This window comes from Erythrolamprus reginae, chromosome 1 (assembly GCF_031021105.1).
Source record: "Erythrolamprus reginae isolate rEryReg1 chromosome 1, rEryReg1.hap1, whole genome shotgun sequence".
NCBI lineage: Eukaryota > Metazoa > Chordata > Lepidosauria > Squamata > Dipsadidae > Erythrolamprus > Erythrolamprus reginae.
The window spans coordinates 294,379,878-294,397,588 of NC_091950.1; the positions used below are offsets into that span (position 1 = coordinate 294,379,878).

A 17,711-nucleotide genomic window follows, 5' to 3' on the forward strand; every position below is an offset into this window, starting at 1 on the left:
CATGCTACGTGGATATGTCATTGCCAAATTTTGGTGATTACACTTCTTTTCTAAAGTGCCTAGCTGCCAATGTTGATGTCAAAGTATGGATAAAGTTGTTCAGAGTGAATCAAAAAATGACAAGTTGCAATACCTTTTGTACAATTACTACAGTTTTTAGTATCTCGAAACATAAAACTAGTTTGAACACACTCTCAAATTTTTCATGGAATAAGATCAGACAAATTTTTAGAACTATTAAGTAATGCTTAATAACTTTTTACACAATTCCCTTTTGTTTTTACATTACAGAAACATTTTCTTTCTCTCAAATTTCTTTACATATTTGCTTACAATATTTTGTCATTTTAATAGATCAACAGATGTTTTGATAGATTTTTGAAACGGAACATACTTGTGCAATGGAGAGGGAAAGATTTCTAACTTTACATGTGAACTAAAGAAGAGTTGGATTTTTTAAAAATTGACACTTTAAATTGTTATTTGATAAAAGATAGACTATCCTTTTTTTCTGATTAGATCAAACATAATAGAATATAATCTGAGAGTGAAGACAAAGTGACCAAGCCTCCATATCTACTTTTTTTGCCCTCATACACATGGATTTCATGAAATCTACTCAATCTCTAATCCCTTCACCCTGATATTGCTTCAGAAATTAATAACTTTTAAAACAAAAAATGTTTTTTCACAAATATTTCTCTGGGAAAAAATGTCATGTTTTACTAATGTGTTTGTCCTCTTTATTGATTTAAAATATATTGCAAACACATTTGAGCTACAAAAACATAAACCCCTCTGCATCAATTTTCCACCTTCTAATGCTACCATGAAGACAAATGGAATGGTTGCTACAGTCCGATCTCAGATCTGACGCTCAAGAGTATTATACATAAAACTCTGATAAATAGTGTTTACATGTAACATGATGGATCTGGGGAAAACAAAACATTGCTTAAGTTTGCTGTTTAATTAAAAAATGTTCAAAGATGAACACACATAATGATGGAAGATTAAAATTAAGCTATCAGTCTGTATAGATTTAGATTCACGGTGTCAAATTTGTTGCAGACTAAGCAGTAGCAAGTTTGGTCTTATATCTCTTCCCCCCCCCCCCCACTTTACAGGACCAAAACAGATAAGAGCTCCCAGTTCTTCTGATTAAAATTTATTATTTTTATGCATGGTCAATTGAAGTTACCATAAATCAGACCAATATTTGTAGCAGTTACAATTTTTAAAGCATTTTCCAGTGAAATCTGTAGTAGTCATAAAGGTGGACAAGAGAAGCAAACAGCAGTCAAAAGTTACAAAGTTGGCTTGTACTCGATTATAAGTATAAAATTGTGCCTTGTCATTAGAAACTTATCCACACTTTAGACTGGTCATTGCAATGCAGTGTTCTCTCTAATTTTTTTGGGGGGTGGGCGGAAAAGTATAGTGTCTGAGCGGCAGTCCCTTCGGGACTGGGCGGCACAGAAATAATAAATAACTAAACAAACAAACAAATAAATAAATAAATAAATAACCCACCCTGTTTTGCCTCAGAGAATTTCAAAATAAAATACTGTACTGTGTGTCTATAACAGTGAGCTCATAAAAGGGCAACTCTATCAATATCAAAATGCCACTTAAAGAGTTGAGCTAGTTTCAAACTAGATTTTGATTTTCTTTCTCTCTTCCTTACTCCCATTCTTTTTCTTTCTCTTTTCCTTCCTCTCTTTTTTCTATCTGTTTCTCTCTCTTCCTCTCTTCCTCTCTCTCTCCTTCCCTCTCACTCTTTCCCTCTCGGTTTCTGGGCAGGTTTGGAAAACTCTGAGTTGATGATGATTTTTAAGTGAGCGATTGCTCACTGCTCAGCTTAGAGGGAACTATGTTGCAATGTGCTCTGTATTGGGCTCTATAGACTATCCAGGAGCTGTGATGGATACAAAATACATCCATCTGCTGAGTAAAAGCCCCCTGTATGGAAATAATACCAGTGTAGCAGGGATGAGAAAGTATTGATTAAATGTATAAAACCAGGCTCCCAATACCTTCTGCTCTATTTATAGAATCTACCTTGATTCCACAGGCCTCAAGGCGGGATGTTAAGGGCTCTTCCATATGTGAACTTCAGGAAGACATATTCAGTTTCAGTTATAATTCCATCCCTCTCGCACAGGCATAGCTTGGATGGGGCTTGCTCAACTTATGTTGGGAAAATTGATAAAGGCTGAGCTGCTTCACAGAATTTTTAGGATACAATCTCAATTGACCAGTGATTTAGTTTTCCACGCTTTCAGACTTGTGCTCACGGAATCTCTCTCGACGCACATTCCGGTAGAGAGATGTTTCCTTAGAATGGGTTCCAGCATGAGTCCAAAAGCTCAGAATACTAAACCTCTGCTCACGCTGATGGACCCAGATTGGATCCTGCAATGTTATCCTTGGACACATATATTTGCCTTCATTCATAAAGATTTTTTAATTATTCAGATTGCTACTGGAGGTGATTGTTTATTACCTTATGCATTTGCCATTCTGTTTTAATTGTATTTGTTATTTTAAATATAAATATAAAAATATTTTAATATGACCATATATACATACATACATACACATACACACACACACACACACACACACAGTATGGTACATCTACTTACGAACTTAATGATCAGGTTCTTAAGTAGAAAGGTTTGTAAGAAGAAGCAATTTTTCCCATAGGAATCAATGTAAAAGCAAAAAATGTGTGCACCAGGGAAGGGTTACATATTTTGTGTCGATAATAAGGCCGAAATAGATCTATCCTAGTCTCCCTTAATTTTCAAATTCAGCAAAAAAAACATGTGACACATATAGATAGAATTGTCGGCTATCAATAAAATTAACTGCCTTGGAAATGGCCCTGGGTTGGGCCGAGAGGCAAATAAGGAGCTGTGATGTTCCTTCGATACACCAGGGTGATTCGACACAAAATATGTAACCCTTCCCTGGTGCAGAGCTGAAGGGAGGGTTTTGCCCTGTGTAATATTTTGCATGTCTATGCGATGTTTCGGTGAAATCACATTCACCATCATCAGGCTGAAGTTCCATAATCACCCAATCTATTTGCTACATTCAAACCAAATCTCCACCCCCACACTATATACTAGGAAGAAATGACAGTTGCAAACATTCCATTTTACAACAACACGAAGCCTGGAACTTCAGCCTGATGATGGTGAATGTGATTTCACCGAAACGTCGCATAGACATGCAAAATATTACACAGGGCAAAACCCGAACTCAGAACAATCTACATACATATACCCGTGAAAATTTACGAAAATAAATATATATATATATATATATATACACACACACACACACACACACACATACATATACATATACAGTGGTACCTCGAGATACGAGTTTAATTCGTTCCGGACCTGGGCTCTTAAGTCGAGCATCTCTTATCTCGAACGACTTTTCCCCATAGGAATTAATGTAAATAATTTTAATTGGTTCCAGCCCTCAAAAAATTCACAGTTAGTCTAAATTATGCAGAAAGACATGTTTTTAATGAAGAAATGTACATGTACATATAAATGAATAATGAAGTTTCTTTCACTTAACTTGTAAACTTTCTTAAACTTTTAAATTTACATATGTTCAACTTCTCTGCCACCCAATCCTGTAGGACAGAGGTCCCCAACCCTTTTTGCACCAGGGACCGGCTTTAAGCGATCAAGAGAGGAATGGGTGAATGAATGGACGGAGGGTGGAAGGAAGGAAGGAAAGAGGGAAGGGACAGGAACAGAGGAAGGAAGCAAGGAAACTTATGAAAGGGGAGAGTAAGAGAGGAATGAGTGAAGGGAGGGAGGGAGGGAAGAAGGTGGGAAGGAGAAAGAAAAGAAGAAATAGAGGAAGGGAAGGTAAAAGAGAGAAAGAAAAAGAGCAAGAAAGAAAGCAAGAAAGAAAGAAAGAAAGGGGGAAGGGACAGGAACAGAGGAAGGAAGCAAGGAAACTTATGAAAGGGGAGAGTAAGAGAGGAATGAGTGAAGGGAGGGAGGGAGGGAAGAAGGTGGGAAGGAGAAAGAAAAGAAGAAATAGAGGAAGGGAAGGTAAAAGAGAGAAAGAAAAAGAGCAAGAAAGAAAGCTGCAAGCACCCCCCCCCCCGAGCCCCCCAGGCCGGCTGCAACCTTTTAAAACACGCGCGCCGCTTCGCAGCTGTCTCCTGAAGCCGAACGCGGAAGTTAGAGTTTGGCTTCAGGAGACAGCTCCTTGGCGCTTGTATCTCGAATTTGGGCTTGTAAGTAGAACAAAAATATCTCTCCCCTCCCAGCTCTTATCTCGAGTTGCTCTTAAGTAGAGCGGCTCTTATGTCGGGGTTCCACTGTACATATACATACATACATACATACATACATACATACATATAATATTTTTATATTAAATATATTTAAACACACATTTTAAATGTATGTTTAAAATGGGAGTATGGCAGTCTATAAATATAACAAATAAACAAATACAGTCAATCCCATAAGAAATATATATATATATATAGCGACCCTTGAAGAGCATTTGGAAGCTTCAACTGGCATAGAGTACAACAACATGGGCAATCTTTGGGGGCCTCTAGAGTGGCCCATTTTACACCACTGATCCAAGAGCTGCACTGGCTACTGGTTTGCTTCCAGGCGCAAAGGTGTTAGTATTATCTATAAAACTCTGCACTGCATGGGTCCAGGTTACTTGAAGAACTGTCTCACCTCTATGGTGTAGGCCTATCCCACCTGTGGTGGCAGAAAATGCATGCTGCAGATCCCATCAGCAGGACTCTGGAGTAACAGAAACTCTGGGTCCAGGAGAAGAACTTCCTCTGACATGGTGACTTTGGTTCCCATACTTCCTGATTTTCGATAATAGTCTGAAAACCTGGCTCTGTGAGTTGGTTTGGGGCCCCAAAGTGAGAATTTCACACTGGCAGTAATTGATCAACTAATAGCACACACACCCCATATATTCTCCTCCCCATTGTTTTTTCTATCTTGCATTTATTTAGACTTTCAATGTGATTTTATATAGAATAGAATAGAACAGAATGGAACAGAACAGAACAGGATTTTTTATTGGCCAAGTGTGATTGGACACACAATGAATTTGTCTTGGTGCACATGCTCTCAGTGTACATAAAAAATGACACATTTGTCAAGAATCATGAGGTACAACACTTAATGATAATCCCGGGTACCAATAAGCAATCCAATCATATTAGGAACCAGTCAATTTAAATTGTAAGGATACAAGCAACATAAATATATAAAGATACATAAATATATTTAAGGATTAAGGATTTCAGGATTAAGTGGAAAAACTGAAATGCAAGTCTGATCTTGACAAATATGAACAGTGATCCAGTGCAGGCTTATGTAATTATAAATTTATTTGTAAAATCTGAATTCTAAGGCCCTTATAGGCCATTCCATGCTATATCCTACCTAGTGCAACAATCCACTAAATCATGTTCAACAAATCTAGCTCCAGTGTGAAGACTTTTAGTGTGGTGGCAGAGTACATTACTGCTGTAGATAGACTCCACCAACAATTAACATCTCCTTCTTTCAGCAAGTTCCTCCTAATATTCATGTTGAATCTCTTTTCTATTAATTTCAACTGATCAGCCTTTAAACTACTCTTGAGTTACAACAAAGAATATGTCCTCTGTCTCTTGTACATGACAGCCTTTTACTTGTAGACCTTTATCATCTACCGTTATAAAGATATAGATATAGATACTATCTATATATCCCTCTGCACCATGTTTCATTTCTTGCTATCTTTGTTAATTGCAAATCAGTTTAATGTTAACCTTAATTATGTTAACATTTTAATGTTTTATCTTGTTGCATTTATTTGATTATAAAATGCCTAGAGTCCCCTCTTGGTGAGATGGGTGGCATATAAATTTAATAAATATACATGAATAAAAGGAAGACTCTATTCTTTTGGAAGTTGAATATGCTTAGTTCTTTTTTAAGCCTTCTTCATAGGATTTAGCTTTCGGACCCTTTATCACCATGGTTACTTCTCTGTGATCCAACAGCGCCTTCTCCATATCCCTTTTAAAGTGTTGTATTTAGAACATTGTTGCATTCTGACTTGGCTGCAGTGCTTTTGCAAATGCAGTCCAATATTTCATTGGTCTTCTAAGCTGCTGCCTACTTATATTCAGCTGGTGGTTTATTAGAATCTTTAAATCATATGCAGTGATGTCAATCGTGCATCTAGACATTTGATTTTTCTTGTTTAAATTCAGGACCTAAAGTCTGTTACTATTTAGTCCCATCTTTGACCCAGTATTAAAGCTCCTACTTAGAATTGTGATGTTGTCCTCTATGACATTAATCTTGCAAATTTGATCAATATTCCTTCCACTCTTTGCTCTGAATGATTTAGAAAGGTGCTGAAAAGGGTGAAGTCTATCAGGTTCTATTAGATGTTTTAACGCTTTACCTGAAATATGGCAGATACTGAAAGAAAAACAATGTTAGAGTAGGATAAAGAGCATATTTTAGGAAAGGAGATCTCCGTTAATATAACCAGCTCCCTTGTATTTGCCCTGCAGTTCAGGAAATATAGCTGAGTAGCATCTGGACATCAGGAAGATAATATTCTTTTCTGGCAGTAAATCAAGAGTGGGCAATCCTTGACACACACATAGTTTTGGTAGTGTATGTGGATGGAGGTAGGGAAAATCTAGATTACATTCAATTGACATTGAAACATATGCAGTGCTATGCTATGCAGCAACAAACATGTCTGATACCAGTGCAAAATAATTTCCTGTGTAACGCTCGACATATTTACTCAAAGGTAAATGCCCATGTCCAGTAGTGGCTAAAAGCGATAAGCAGAAGTGATTTTCTTTACTCATCCCTGCATTGCACCTTGGCAACCCTAAACAGTATGGACTTAAATTCCAAGAATTCCCCAGTAATCCACACTGAATCAGTAATATCTTCTTCCACTCTTAACCAAATACAGCAAGAATCTTTCTTTCGTATGATTCTAAAAAAGAAGAATCTTCTCTATGGATGCTAGTGGCCAAGAAGCAGTGGCAATGAGGTCAAAGACAGATCTGATTGGCATTCAGGGAGAAATAGTTTTCTGTTTCTACTGAGGAAGAACACTAAAGTATGTAGTCATTTCCTACATATGGAAATAGAGAGAAGCACTATCTCATCTTTTTAAACATTTCCTGCTGGATGAAAGAGCCACTAGAGGCAAAGTACATTTCAATATATCCTATGATGGACTCAAATATAGAAAAGGGAAAATCACATCGTCAGGGCATTATTTATATTAAAGATCACATTCTTGAATTCGATCTTGAAAAGCAGGTGCATGAAAAATGAACCCCCAATGGCCTTGAGCATAAAATGTTCCTTTTTTCCCAAAGCAGTCAAAATTTCCTATCAAATGAGACTTCTCCTGCCAACAGATGCACTTTAGTAATGTTCTGCCAGTGACCATGCTTTTAAGAACCTTCCTTGGTAATTTATGTTCTCCCTCTTCTATCCTGCAGGGTCTCCCTACAGAGACAAGATAACTATAGCCATTCTTCACTTGCAAGAGGAAGGCAAGCTGCACATGATGAAGGAGAAATGGTGGCGAGGAAATGGTTGTCCAGAAGAGGAAAGCAAAGATGCCAGTGCCCTTGGAGTACAAAACATTGGTGGCATCTTCATTGTTTTGGCAGCAGGATTGGTACTTTCCGTCTTTGTGGCAGTGGGGGAGTTTTTGTACAAATCCAAAAAAAATGCTCAGTTGGAGAAGGTAAATATTGCCCTTTTCACATTTAATTCTGCAATTATGGTCTAGTCACAATCTCTTGGGCAACCAATCGAAAAGCCATTCTGATGTCGTTCATAGTTTTGCTCACATCATTAAAGTTCTTAGGGAATGAGCGCTGAAGTTTTCATCTTTGCAACTTTTAATGTGTCGTCAATATTTTTAATTGTAGCCAGCTTTCAGGACAAGTGACTATTTTTCCTCTTATTCAAGCTTGAAAAAAGACACCTTTTTACTCCTGGAAGTTCACTGCAGTTAATTTTATGGATGAAGAAGAAAGTGAAATCTGTTAATTGGAAACAAAATTAACCTCCTACAGATAGAGCTGAGTATTAACTGAATCAACTTTCTATCAGTCCAAAGTCAGAAGTCTAAAAAGCATCTTTTTCTATGTTCTTACGGGAAAGTGTTAACTCTTCAACATATGATGATAGCATCTGGAAAAGCATTAAGTCAATATATTAAGGATTTACTATTGATTATGATTTTATCATCTGTAACTTGGACAGATTCCAATTTTAAAGTGTAAATTTTGGAACTTATTTGATACTGGATCAACAACTGGATGGCTGATTACTTTTTCAAAGAGACAAAAGCATCCATAGAAGTTTTGTTTCAGTACTTATCTGCATATATGTAATGCGTAAAATGAGCAAACGTGTCTTTTATTTATATGGATTGCTATGAATATACATTTAAAAACAGGGCGAAAATATGTTTTGCACATCTGAGGAGCTTGTGACCTCCTTAAATACCTATTTTGGCACTATTATTATTAAAATGTATAGTAAATCCATACAAACACAGAAGGTATATGTATTTAAAAAATATATATTTCTTTTGCAGATGCTATGCTTAATAGTTCTCATAATTTTTAACAGTTTGGGGACTTCTGAATTTGTACTTGTAGATTAATCCTACTTGTACCACATTTATTTAGTATGCAGTTATACCTAGTTCAGTGGTGTAAGTATCTATAGTTAATTATCTAGCTTTTTTCATTGATAAAACACATATATTATTTTTTCAAAGTTCTGTTAGAAGAAATATTGATATTAACTTTTTTTTAAAAAAATGGATGAGGTCACAAGTTCTTATCAGTTCTTTGAATATGTATGTATTTAACTAAATTATGCTATGAGTGAAAACTTAGTTTTTTGCTAATTATGGGGGATGAATTCATTCTGTCAAGATAGTTTTGAAGTTTTTAGTAATTAAAATGAACTTTTTTTAGAAAATTGACTTTACTCATGAATGTATACATCATAATGGCTTTATCCTTTTTAAACAATATGTGAGAAATGAGTGATTGTTTTGTATTCTTGGTCTGTAATTTTTTATAAAAAACTATTTTTATTTATATATAAAGTTCAAACATTTTATTGTGAGCTTTGTAATACAGTTGAAGTTGCATTTAAATTGCTTAGATGCAGCTTTAGTTGATATATGAGAATATGATGTGAACAGCATGACTTACCGTCCTAAGCATTGAATGAATATGCATATATATAAACATGATTTTTACAATGACTTAATATTACAACTCAGTTCATATATTAAGTAATTTTGAATTGTTCAAACACTTCTGTAATATAGCACTGATCTTTTCTTTCATTAATGGTACACAATGCTCTACCTGTATGTGTTTTCTACATGGAGCTATAATAGTGGGAGATTATGGCTGTGCATATGATAGATTCTACCTTAAAACTGAGCATTGGTTATAATAATTTGAATGGAAATGAATAGAGATCAGGGACATGTGCCAAATCCAGTTCAAGGACTTACTAAATGATGTTCTTCTCTTTCACTGCTGATGATTACATGTTTCACATACATATTTAAAGGAAAGTTCTACACAGCTTTAACCATACATAGAAGCCTTTTTGAGTTAGAAACCCAGATGAAGGTGATGATGGTGATGATGATGATAAGATTTACATTTCATCTCAGATAGGCTAGAAATATTCATAATTATTGGGAGGTTGGCATTCTAAACATTTTCAGTTTAGTGTAGGCAGAAACCTACTTGAGTTCTTCATTTTGGACATCACTGGAATGAAGATAGTGGAAGTACTACAAGCTAGTGCAAGTACAAATTTCTGCCCTGATGCATTTCGGCTGAATGCCCAACGTGGATTATGCCCTTCTGGTTTATAAAAACCTACATGATGCATATTATTAAGAGAACGCAGCACTTTGGATCAGTTCAGAAAATGTGCTAGTTTGTGCATGTGAATGAAAACATACTTACTCTTCTAAGTTGCTGTATGTGTTTGTGTGTTAATGGAATTTGGACCTTCTCTGGGCAGCTGTATGAAAGATTTACAGTCATGTATTATGTTTGTATCACCATGTCCGACGAAACACATTCTTGGAATCACATTTGAAGTACTGCACAGCCTTACCATATAACGACTTCATTCTAAATACATGTAGTACTGTGTGCATTTTCATTTTCTTCTTTTATCATTAGAGATTTGTCTTTGTTTAATTTAAAGGCTATTTCTTATCTTATAACCTAAACATTACAACTAGTGTTGGGCGAACCCAACAAAGCTCGGATTCGGGTTTGGCACCTGAACTTTTGCCATAAAAGTTTAGGTCTGGTGCCGAACCCAAACCCAAATTATACCCAAACCCGAACTCGAGGAGCTGAGGAGTGCCGCTGCCCGGCTGTCACCTTCCAAAACAGCTAGGGTGCTTCTCGGCATTTTCCTGAACGCCAAACCTGGAAGTTCAGCAAAAGTTTGGGTTCGGGTTTTGGAGAACGCCGAATAGCACTGCCACCTGGCTGTCACCTTCCCAGAAGAACCGGGGAGCTGTCGGCTGGTCGGGAGGCGCAAACGGAGGGGGGAATCCCAATAGGGGATTCCAGGGGCAGAGCTTAGACGTCACGGGGACATCCTTCCTGGAGTCCCCATTTTGGCCGGCCAGGAAGGACGTCTCTGTGATGTCAAAGCTCCTGGAATCCCCTATTGGGATTTCCCACCTCCATTTGCACCTCCTGACCACTGTTCCTTGTAAGCTGCATGCGTGCGCGTGCACCCCAAAATACCCCATGCGCGCCCTTTTCCATGGGCGCACGCTCCCCATCCCCCTGCCAGCTCGCGGGGGTGCGGGGGTGTGGAGGTGCGGCAGTAAGAGGAAAGGGAGCCGCGGCCGCCCCTGCCTCCCCATGGTGCCTCCGGCCAAACGCGCCCCTAACTTCTCCGCCCTGTCCCCCGCCCGCCTGATCTGCCTCCTCTCCTCCTCCGCCGCCTCCTGCCTTGGGGCATGATTTCTCTCACGGCGGTGGCGGCTGCGGGACGAAAGCGCTGCCAGCCAGGAGGCTGCAAGAGAGGGCTTTCTCCACGGGCTTCGGTAATGCCCGCCCCGCCCCTCTTGCAGCCCCTTCGCTGGGAGCGTTTTCGTCCCAGACTTCCAGCAAGGTGGCTGCAGTAGAGGCAGGGCAGGCGTTCCCGAAGCGCTCGGAAAAAGCACTCTCGGAGTCGCAGCCCCCTCGCCATCGGTGCCTCAGTTTCGGAGCTCCGCCTCACAGCTGATCACCCTGCCGCTGCCCCACGGCTACTGCCCAATGCCGCTGCTAAGAGAGAGAGAGAAAGGGGGGAGAGAGAGATAGCAAAAGAGAGAAGAGAAAGAAAGCAATAGAGAAGGAAAACAAGAGAGAAAGAGAGAGAGAGATGAAAGGGGGGAGAGAGAGATAGCAAGAGAGAGAAGAGAAAGAAAGCAAAAGAGAGAGAGAGAGATGAAAGGGGGGAGAGAGAGCTAGCAAGACAGAGAAGAGAAAGAAAGCAAGAGAGATAGAAAGAAAGTGAGAGAGAGAAAGAAACAATAGAGAGAGAGAAAGAGAGAGAGAGAGAGCAAGAGAGAGAGAGAGAGAGCAAGAGGGGGGAGAGAAAGAGAGAGAAATGACTCTTGATTTAAAGCATATGGTAAAAAGCACCCAAATAATAACAGAGGAAAAAAAACCAGCCGTTTGTGTGTGTGTGTGTGTGTGTGAACTCTTGAACCATTTCCAATAGCTCACCTCTAATTGGAAATGGTTCAAGAGTTCACACACACACACACACAAGGGGGGAGGAGACAGGGATGGAAAAAGAGAAGATAATAATAGTAATAGATTTTGGTTTTGTTTTATTATTAATTTCTTTTAATAAAAAAAGAAGGGAATTTTTTTCTTATTTATTTATTTATTTATTTATTTATTTTTCTATGCCGCCCAGTCCCAAAGGGATTGTCGCTCAGACACTATACTTTTCTGCCCACACCAAAAAAAAATTAGAGGGAACATTGTTCCTGACCGGCTGAAAGCTCCCCGGCTCTTCTGGGAAGGTGACAGCTGGACGGTGGCATTTCTCGGCATTCTCCTGAACCCGAACTTGAACTTTTGCTGAACCTCCAGGTTTGGCATTTGGGAGAATGCAGAGAAGCAACCCGGCTGTTTTGGAAGGCGATAGCTGGGCAGCGGCGCTTCTTGGCATTCTCCCGAACGCGAACTTTTGCCGAAGTTTTGGGAAAGTTCAGGTTTGGTGTACCAAACTTCGTAAAGTTTGGTACAAACTCGAACTTTGCGAAGTTCGGTTCGCCCAACACTAATTACAACATTTTAAGCTGATTCTGAGGCTCAGTGATAACTACTCTTAAAATGAATAGACACTGCTCATGTTATTGATGAAGTTGCAAGGCCATGCAAGTCTGTAACAATTTAATCAATCAAAAATCTTGTGGCACTTTAAGGGCTATCAAGGATTGCTTGGCCTACAGTTTTATCAGATGCACAAATCAGACTGTCTAACCAACTTCTTGCTGCTTTGAATTCTGTGAGGAGAAGGTTCTCTGGGGAAGCCAACCCCCTGTGAATAACTTCTCAGTTCTAGAGTTAATGATTTCCTTACATTCTCATGAAAATAATTCCAGAAGTTAATAATCAGATTGATCATAGCAGCTCTTTTCTCTTTAAATAATTGAATTGAATATATTAAGCTGTTATCTGCCAGTCATTAGCAGCTGATCACGTGAATGCAGCCATTGCTAGGAAAAAGGTGTTTGTAACTTTTCTCCTTGATTACATATATCAATTGGTTTGGGCCTGATATGGTCAGAAATATTTCTCATTTGATGACTGTCACTGCAGAAAGTTGTAGATATAATTCACTTTTTGGTGCTAAATCACAATTCCTGATGTCAGTTGGATTTATGCTGCTGTCTCTCACCTTTTCTTAGATCAGCAGAGGTCTTGAAGAATAGTAGTGTGCATTGCTTTTCACTTCTCCCACAGGCGGGCCTGTTGTTGTCACCATCACCATCACCTTAATTTAATAATACCGTGGAAGAGTTTAGTTTAAAAATGATCATTGCATCTTTTTTCAGTCTGTTTATAAAGTGAAAAATGATGTTTCATGGGCTGAAGTCTATTCCATACCACTTTTTGATTTGGTCTCATTTATATTTCTCTGCAGTATCATTTTTTAAATCCCTCTTTACCAAATAGTCATCAAAATCTATTGGTCTGCTTCTATGTGTGAACACATACGTAGATACAATAATATGTAAATGATATTTATATCACTGAACATTCAGTTTAAATATATATTAATGAAATCTTTGGGAAGAAGAAGAAAAGAAACACAGCTATGCACCAAATAAAAAAATAAAAAAAATGAATTGGTGAAATATGAAATGATATATTGCTATTGTAATGCAATTCAGCTACAAATATGTGTTTTAGATTTTCTTAATCTAGGAAAAATTTCAAAACCATACAGTGATTCCCATCAATATCTATGATTTGTGTATACAGTGTTCCCTCGATTTTCGCGGGTTCAAACTTTGCGAAAAGTCTATACCACGGTTTTTCAAAAATATTAATTAAAAAACACTTCGTGGGTTTTTTCCCTATACCACGGTTTTTCCCACCTGATGACGTCATATGTCATTGCCAAACTTTTGTCTGCCTTTAATAAATATTTTTTTAATAAACTTTAATAAATAAACACGGTGAGTAATAATCTGAATGGTTGCTAAGGGAATGGAAAATTGCAATTTAGGGGTTTAAAGTGTTAAGGGAAGGCTTGTGATACTGTTCATAGCCAAAAATAGTGTACTTACTTCCGCATCTCTACTTCGCGGAAATTCAACTTTCGCGGGCGGTCTCAGAACGCATCTCCCGCGAAAAGCGAGGGAACACTGTATATGCTTTTTGAAAAAGAAAGGCATATGCACCTTGATCAGAGTAAATTTGTTAAATCATACCACCATTGTAATATTGGTTGCCTGAAAATTTTCAGTCTTGTTTCTATGACATCATCACAAAATACCCAGATCTAAAGCAAACAAGTAATTTTGGAAATTTGTATTTATTGTTGTTGTCATTATTGTTCTTTTTCTTTAATCAGTTCTTGAATTAGAAAAGACCAAAGGATTCATGGTCCATCTTTCATGCTGTTTTTGTAACTAGGTTACAATTTAGCAAAATTGGCAGTGCACTTTGATTCCATTAAGACCCCTCCTTTTCCCCCCATAAATCAGACATGGATGAACAAATAAATCTATGTTTTACAAATAATATATATGTTTGAGAATGCTTTAGGATGAATATGCAACGATAACCAAGTTTTGTGTGGGTTGAAAGTTAAAATTAATATAGAGATACAAAATACATACCTGATTATTATTATTTAAAAAAAATGTTCACTCCTTGTGTGGTTGAGTAATCTTTTCTCATATAGTGAATACAAGTAAACTTGTGTGTTTGTATACATCTACATATGCAGTACGTCTCTACATATAGATATACATGCATACATACATACAAAATACAAAGATTCTTAATGGCTTTTAGATTTTTTTAATGTATTTAAATACTTTTTGACTTCTTGAAAATGAACTAGTCTCTGAAGTTTTCTTGGCTAAGCTTTTCAGAAATGGTTTGCCCTTGCATCTTACATAGGGCTGAAAGAGTTACTTGCCCAAAGTCACCTCACTGGCTTAGTACCTAAAGTGGGACTAGAACTCATGAACTCTTGGCTTCTAGCTACTTAACCACTACACCAAATTGACTTTCCTAATTTATCAGCTTTATCTTAAATTATTTTATCTTTACATTACAATTATATTGTCTAAGTTATAACTAGCATAACTTTTATTACAGGAACTTTGATTCTGATGCTTACTTCCTTATTCAACCTTCAAATATTATATTTATTAAGGTTTAAAGAACTGTCTGTTCCTTATTAACATAAAAAATAGATATCAGCTGAGGCAATGCTGCTTTGAAGCTTTAGTATAAGAAATGAGTAAAAAATACAGCCGTGGAACTTATCAAACATCAAAGGAAAATGTCCAAGTTGGTCTTTTTTTTATTTTTAACCTTAAGTTGGAAATACTACATTGCATTCTCTTGGCTTGTATTGTAGCCAAGGAATACACTTGAAAACCACTTCAAATTCAAGTCAATATTTTAAAATATTTGCATCCTTATTTTCATTTTTACATATACCATTTCATTCTTGCCTTATTATTTCTAATTCAAAGAAACACTGTTATGTTATCTATTTGGAAAGCATATATATTAACAGCACATTTGTTTTCTGAGATAAGTACAGAGTAATTTTCATTTTTAATTGCTTCTATTAGCAAATGACTCAGTCCGTGCCTGTAACTTTATGCTGGCACTTAGTAGACATTCACTAAGCATATTCAGAAAGTAAGGTTGCATTAAACAATTACCCATCTGTTTACAGTTGATGTAGTTGATTTGCTGTGGTGCAAGCTATTCTACTCATGTATATGAAACTAATGCCTTATTTATATCACATATAGTGTTGTATTCTTAAAGCAATAGCCAAGATGACAAATGGCTTCTTGACAGAAAAAATTAACTCAGAGAAACAGTTAGGAAAACATTATTAAAACATTAATAAAAGTATTCTTAAATTACACAAAGGAAAACAAGGCTAAAACTATGATATAATATCAATGTGAAATACAAAAGCAGAGCCCTTCCACCTTGTATATTTTACTAGCCTTGAAAAAAATGAAACTTTTAAAACTTTTTTTTTCACAGTAATGCATTTGCCTTTGGACAATCTGAAAGAAAATAAGATCTTCTACTTTAATGACAATTGTGCAAATTAGGCATTTTGGTGTGTGAGAGAGATTCAGATTCATCCCAAGACCTTTTTCTATTTTCAAATGATCATTATGCTATTTCTTTGCACCTTATCATTCATTGCAAACGATCAGATCCAGTGTCTGATCCTAAGAAGATATGTGAAGGCATACCTATGGCTATCAAGCTGTGTCATGAAATCAAGATTACTATTATTATAAGGTTATTTTATCATTTATTTATTAAACAAATTTATATAACCACCAAACCTATGAATAGGTAATGCAGGCAGATCACATTTTTTTTAAAAAATCTATCATATAATAAAACTCATAAAATCCCACCCTACTCCTCAAGACAGCAACAACACAATCACTTGATTTTACTCTGTGGTCCCAACAAAACCACAGGAAAGCAGCAAGTTGGGAACCAGCTATAAGTGAATAGTGTTTCATTAAAAAGGAGCCATTACTGATAAGACCCTTTTTCATGCTCCTATTGAATGAAAACCCCTAACTAATGGGACCTGATGGGCTGGACAGATATAATATGGAAGAGACACTAAGCCTTTTCTTATTTCTCTTTGTGGGTTGCCACATTTTTGCAACCGAAAGTCTGATAAGTCTAATACAGCACACGCCATTATGAGTTGCTACTTGCTGCCCTTGGTTTGATAGTAAACATGTACATATGGATTGTGTGGGTGAGTGAGTGAATCTATTTTAGGCTTAATTTAAACTTTAGTTCCATTACCATACAGCCAGAAATAATCTTGAGTAAAAAACAGATTATACTATTTTAATATGTATTCAATTTGAGGATACAAATTGGAGAGGCCTGTCTGCTCAGAAACTCAGCATTTACCTCTCTTGCTTCTTCTTCCAGTACAGAAAGAATTTGTGGACAAAACCCAAGTGGTTTATTCTTTGGGACCATTTGTGAATTTATTTTTTAAAAGTACATTCCTTAAAAAATCTTTTTACAGGTAGATACGTATGCCTATTTTTAAAATATGAAAATAGCAAGTCTAAATAATTCTTCATATTTTTTCCTGAATTAACCCTTGGCTTAAAAAAAATCTTGGTTATATAGTAATATTTAATAAAGCTATCCAACCCACTTGAGCATTCCTGCAACACTGTTTCTAAGAAATATTTGCTTTAAAAAGATAATACACCAGCTGATGCAAATCTTTTCCCCTGATGGAAAAATAGGCTTATTGCATGGTGAAAGTCAATCTGTTTATCATAGCATCACAGATGAAATTAATGTGTAAGACAACAGTTCTATGTTAGGATGCTGACTAGTACTTATAATTGCTTTCTGCCCTTTGTTCCTTGATACAAAGTTGTTTCTTATCGAGGATCAGAGGAAGATCTTCATGGAAGACACATAATAATGAAAGTCATATTATGTGCTACAGGTGGGCCCAATAATCTTTGTCCTCTTCTGCTAGATAAAACATCTTGCTTCTTACATTGTTCTAAAAAGCAGAATATAGAAATTCTGTGTTTAAAGAAACAATAAGACATATTTCATGAAACATTCCCTTATTAGACATGGAAAAAGGCCATCAAGAATTGATTGTCCAAATTGGGCATTTCAATTTAGCAATTTACAATCACAATGTTCTTTCCTAATACATTTAGTAAATTAATAAATGTTTACAAACAGTGTATGTATTCATGACTGTGGTTAAAGATATAGTCTCTCTCTCTCTCTCTCTCTCTCTCTCTCTCTCTCTCTCTCTCTCTCTCTCTCTCTCTCCTTTCAC

The 17,711-nt window shown here is 36.8% G+C and overlaps 1 protein-coding gene across 3 annotated transcripts in view; it reads left to right on the forward strand.

Moving 5' to 3' along the window:
* GRIK2 (glutamate ionotropic receptor kainate type subunit 2) overlaps positions 1 to 17,711 on the forward strand; it is a 581,525-nt gene that overhangs the window by 554,261 nt on the left and 9,553 nt on the right. For all 3 annotated transcript variants that reach the window (XM_070733273.1, XM_070733274.1, XM_070733275.1), the window contains exon 15: positions 7,559 to 7,809. In XM_070733273.1, the coding sequence (XP_070589374.1) occupies positions 7,559 to 7,809 (251 nt within the window). The remainder of the gene's footprint in view (positions 1 to 7,558; positions 7,810 to 17,711) is intronic.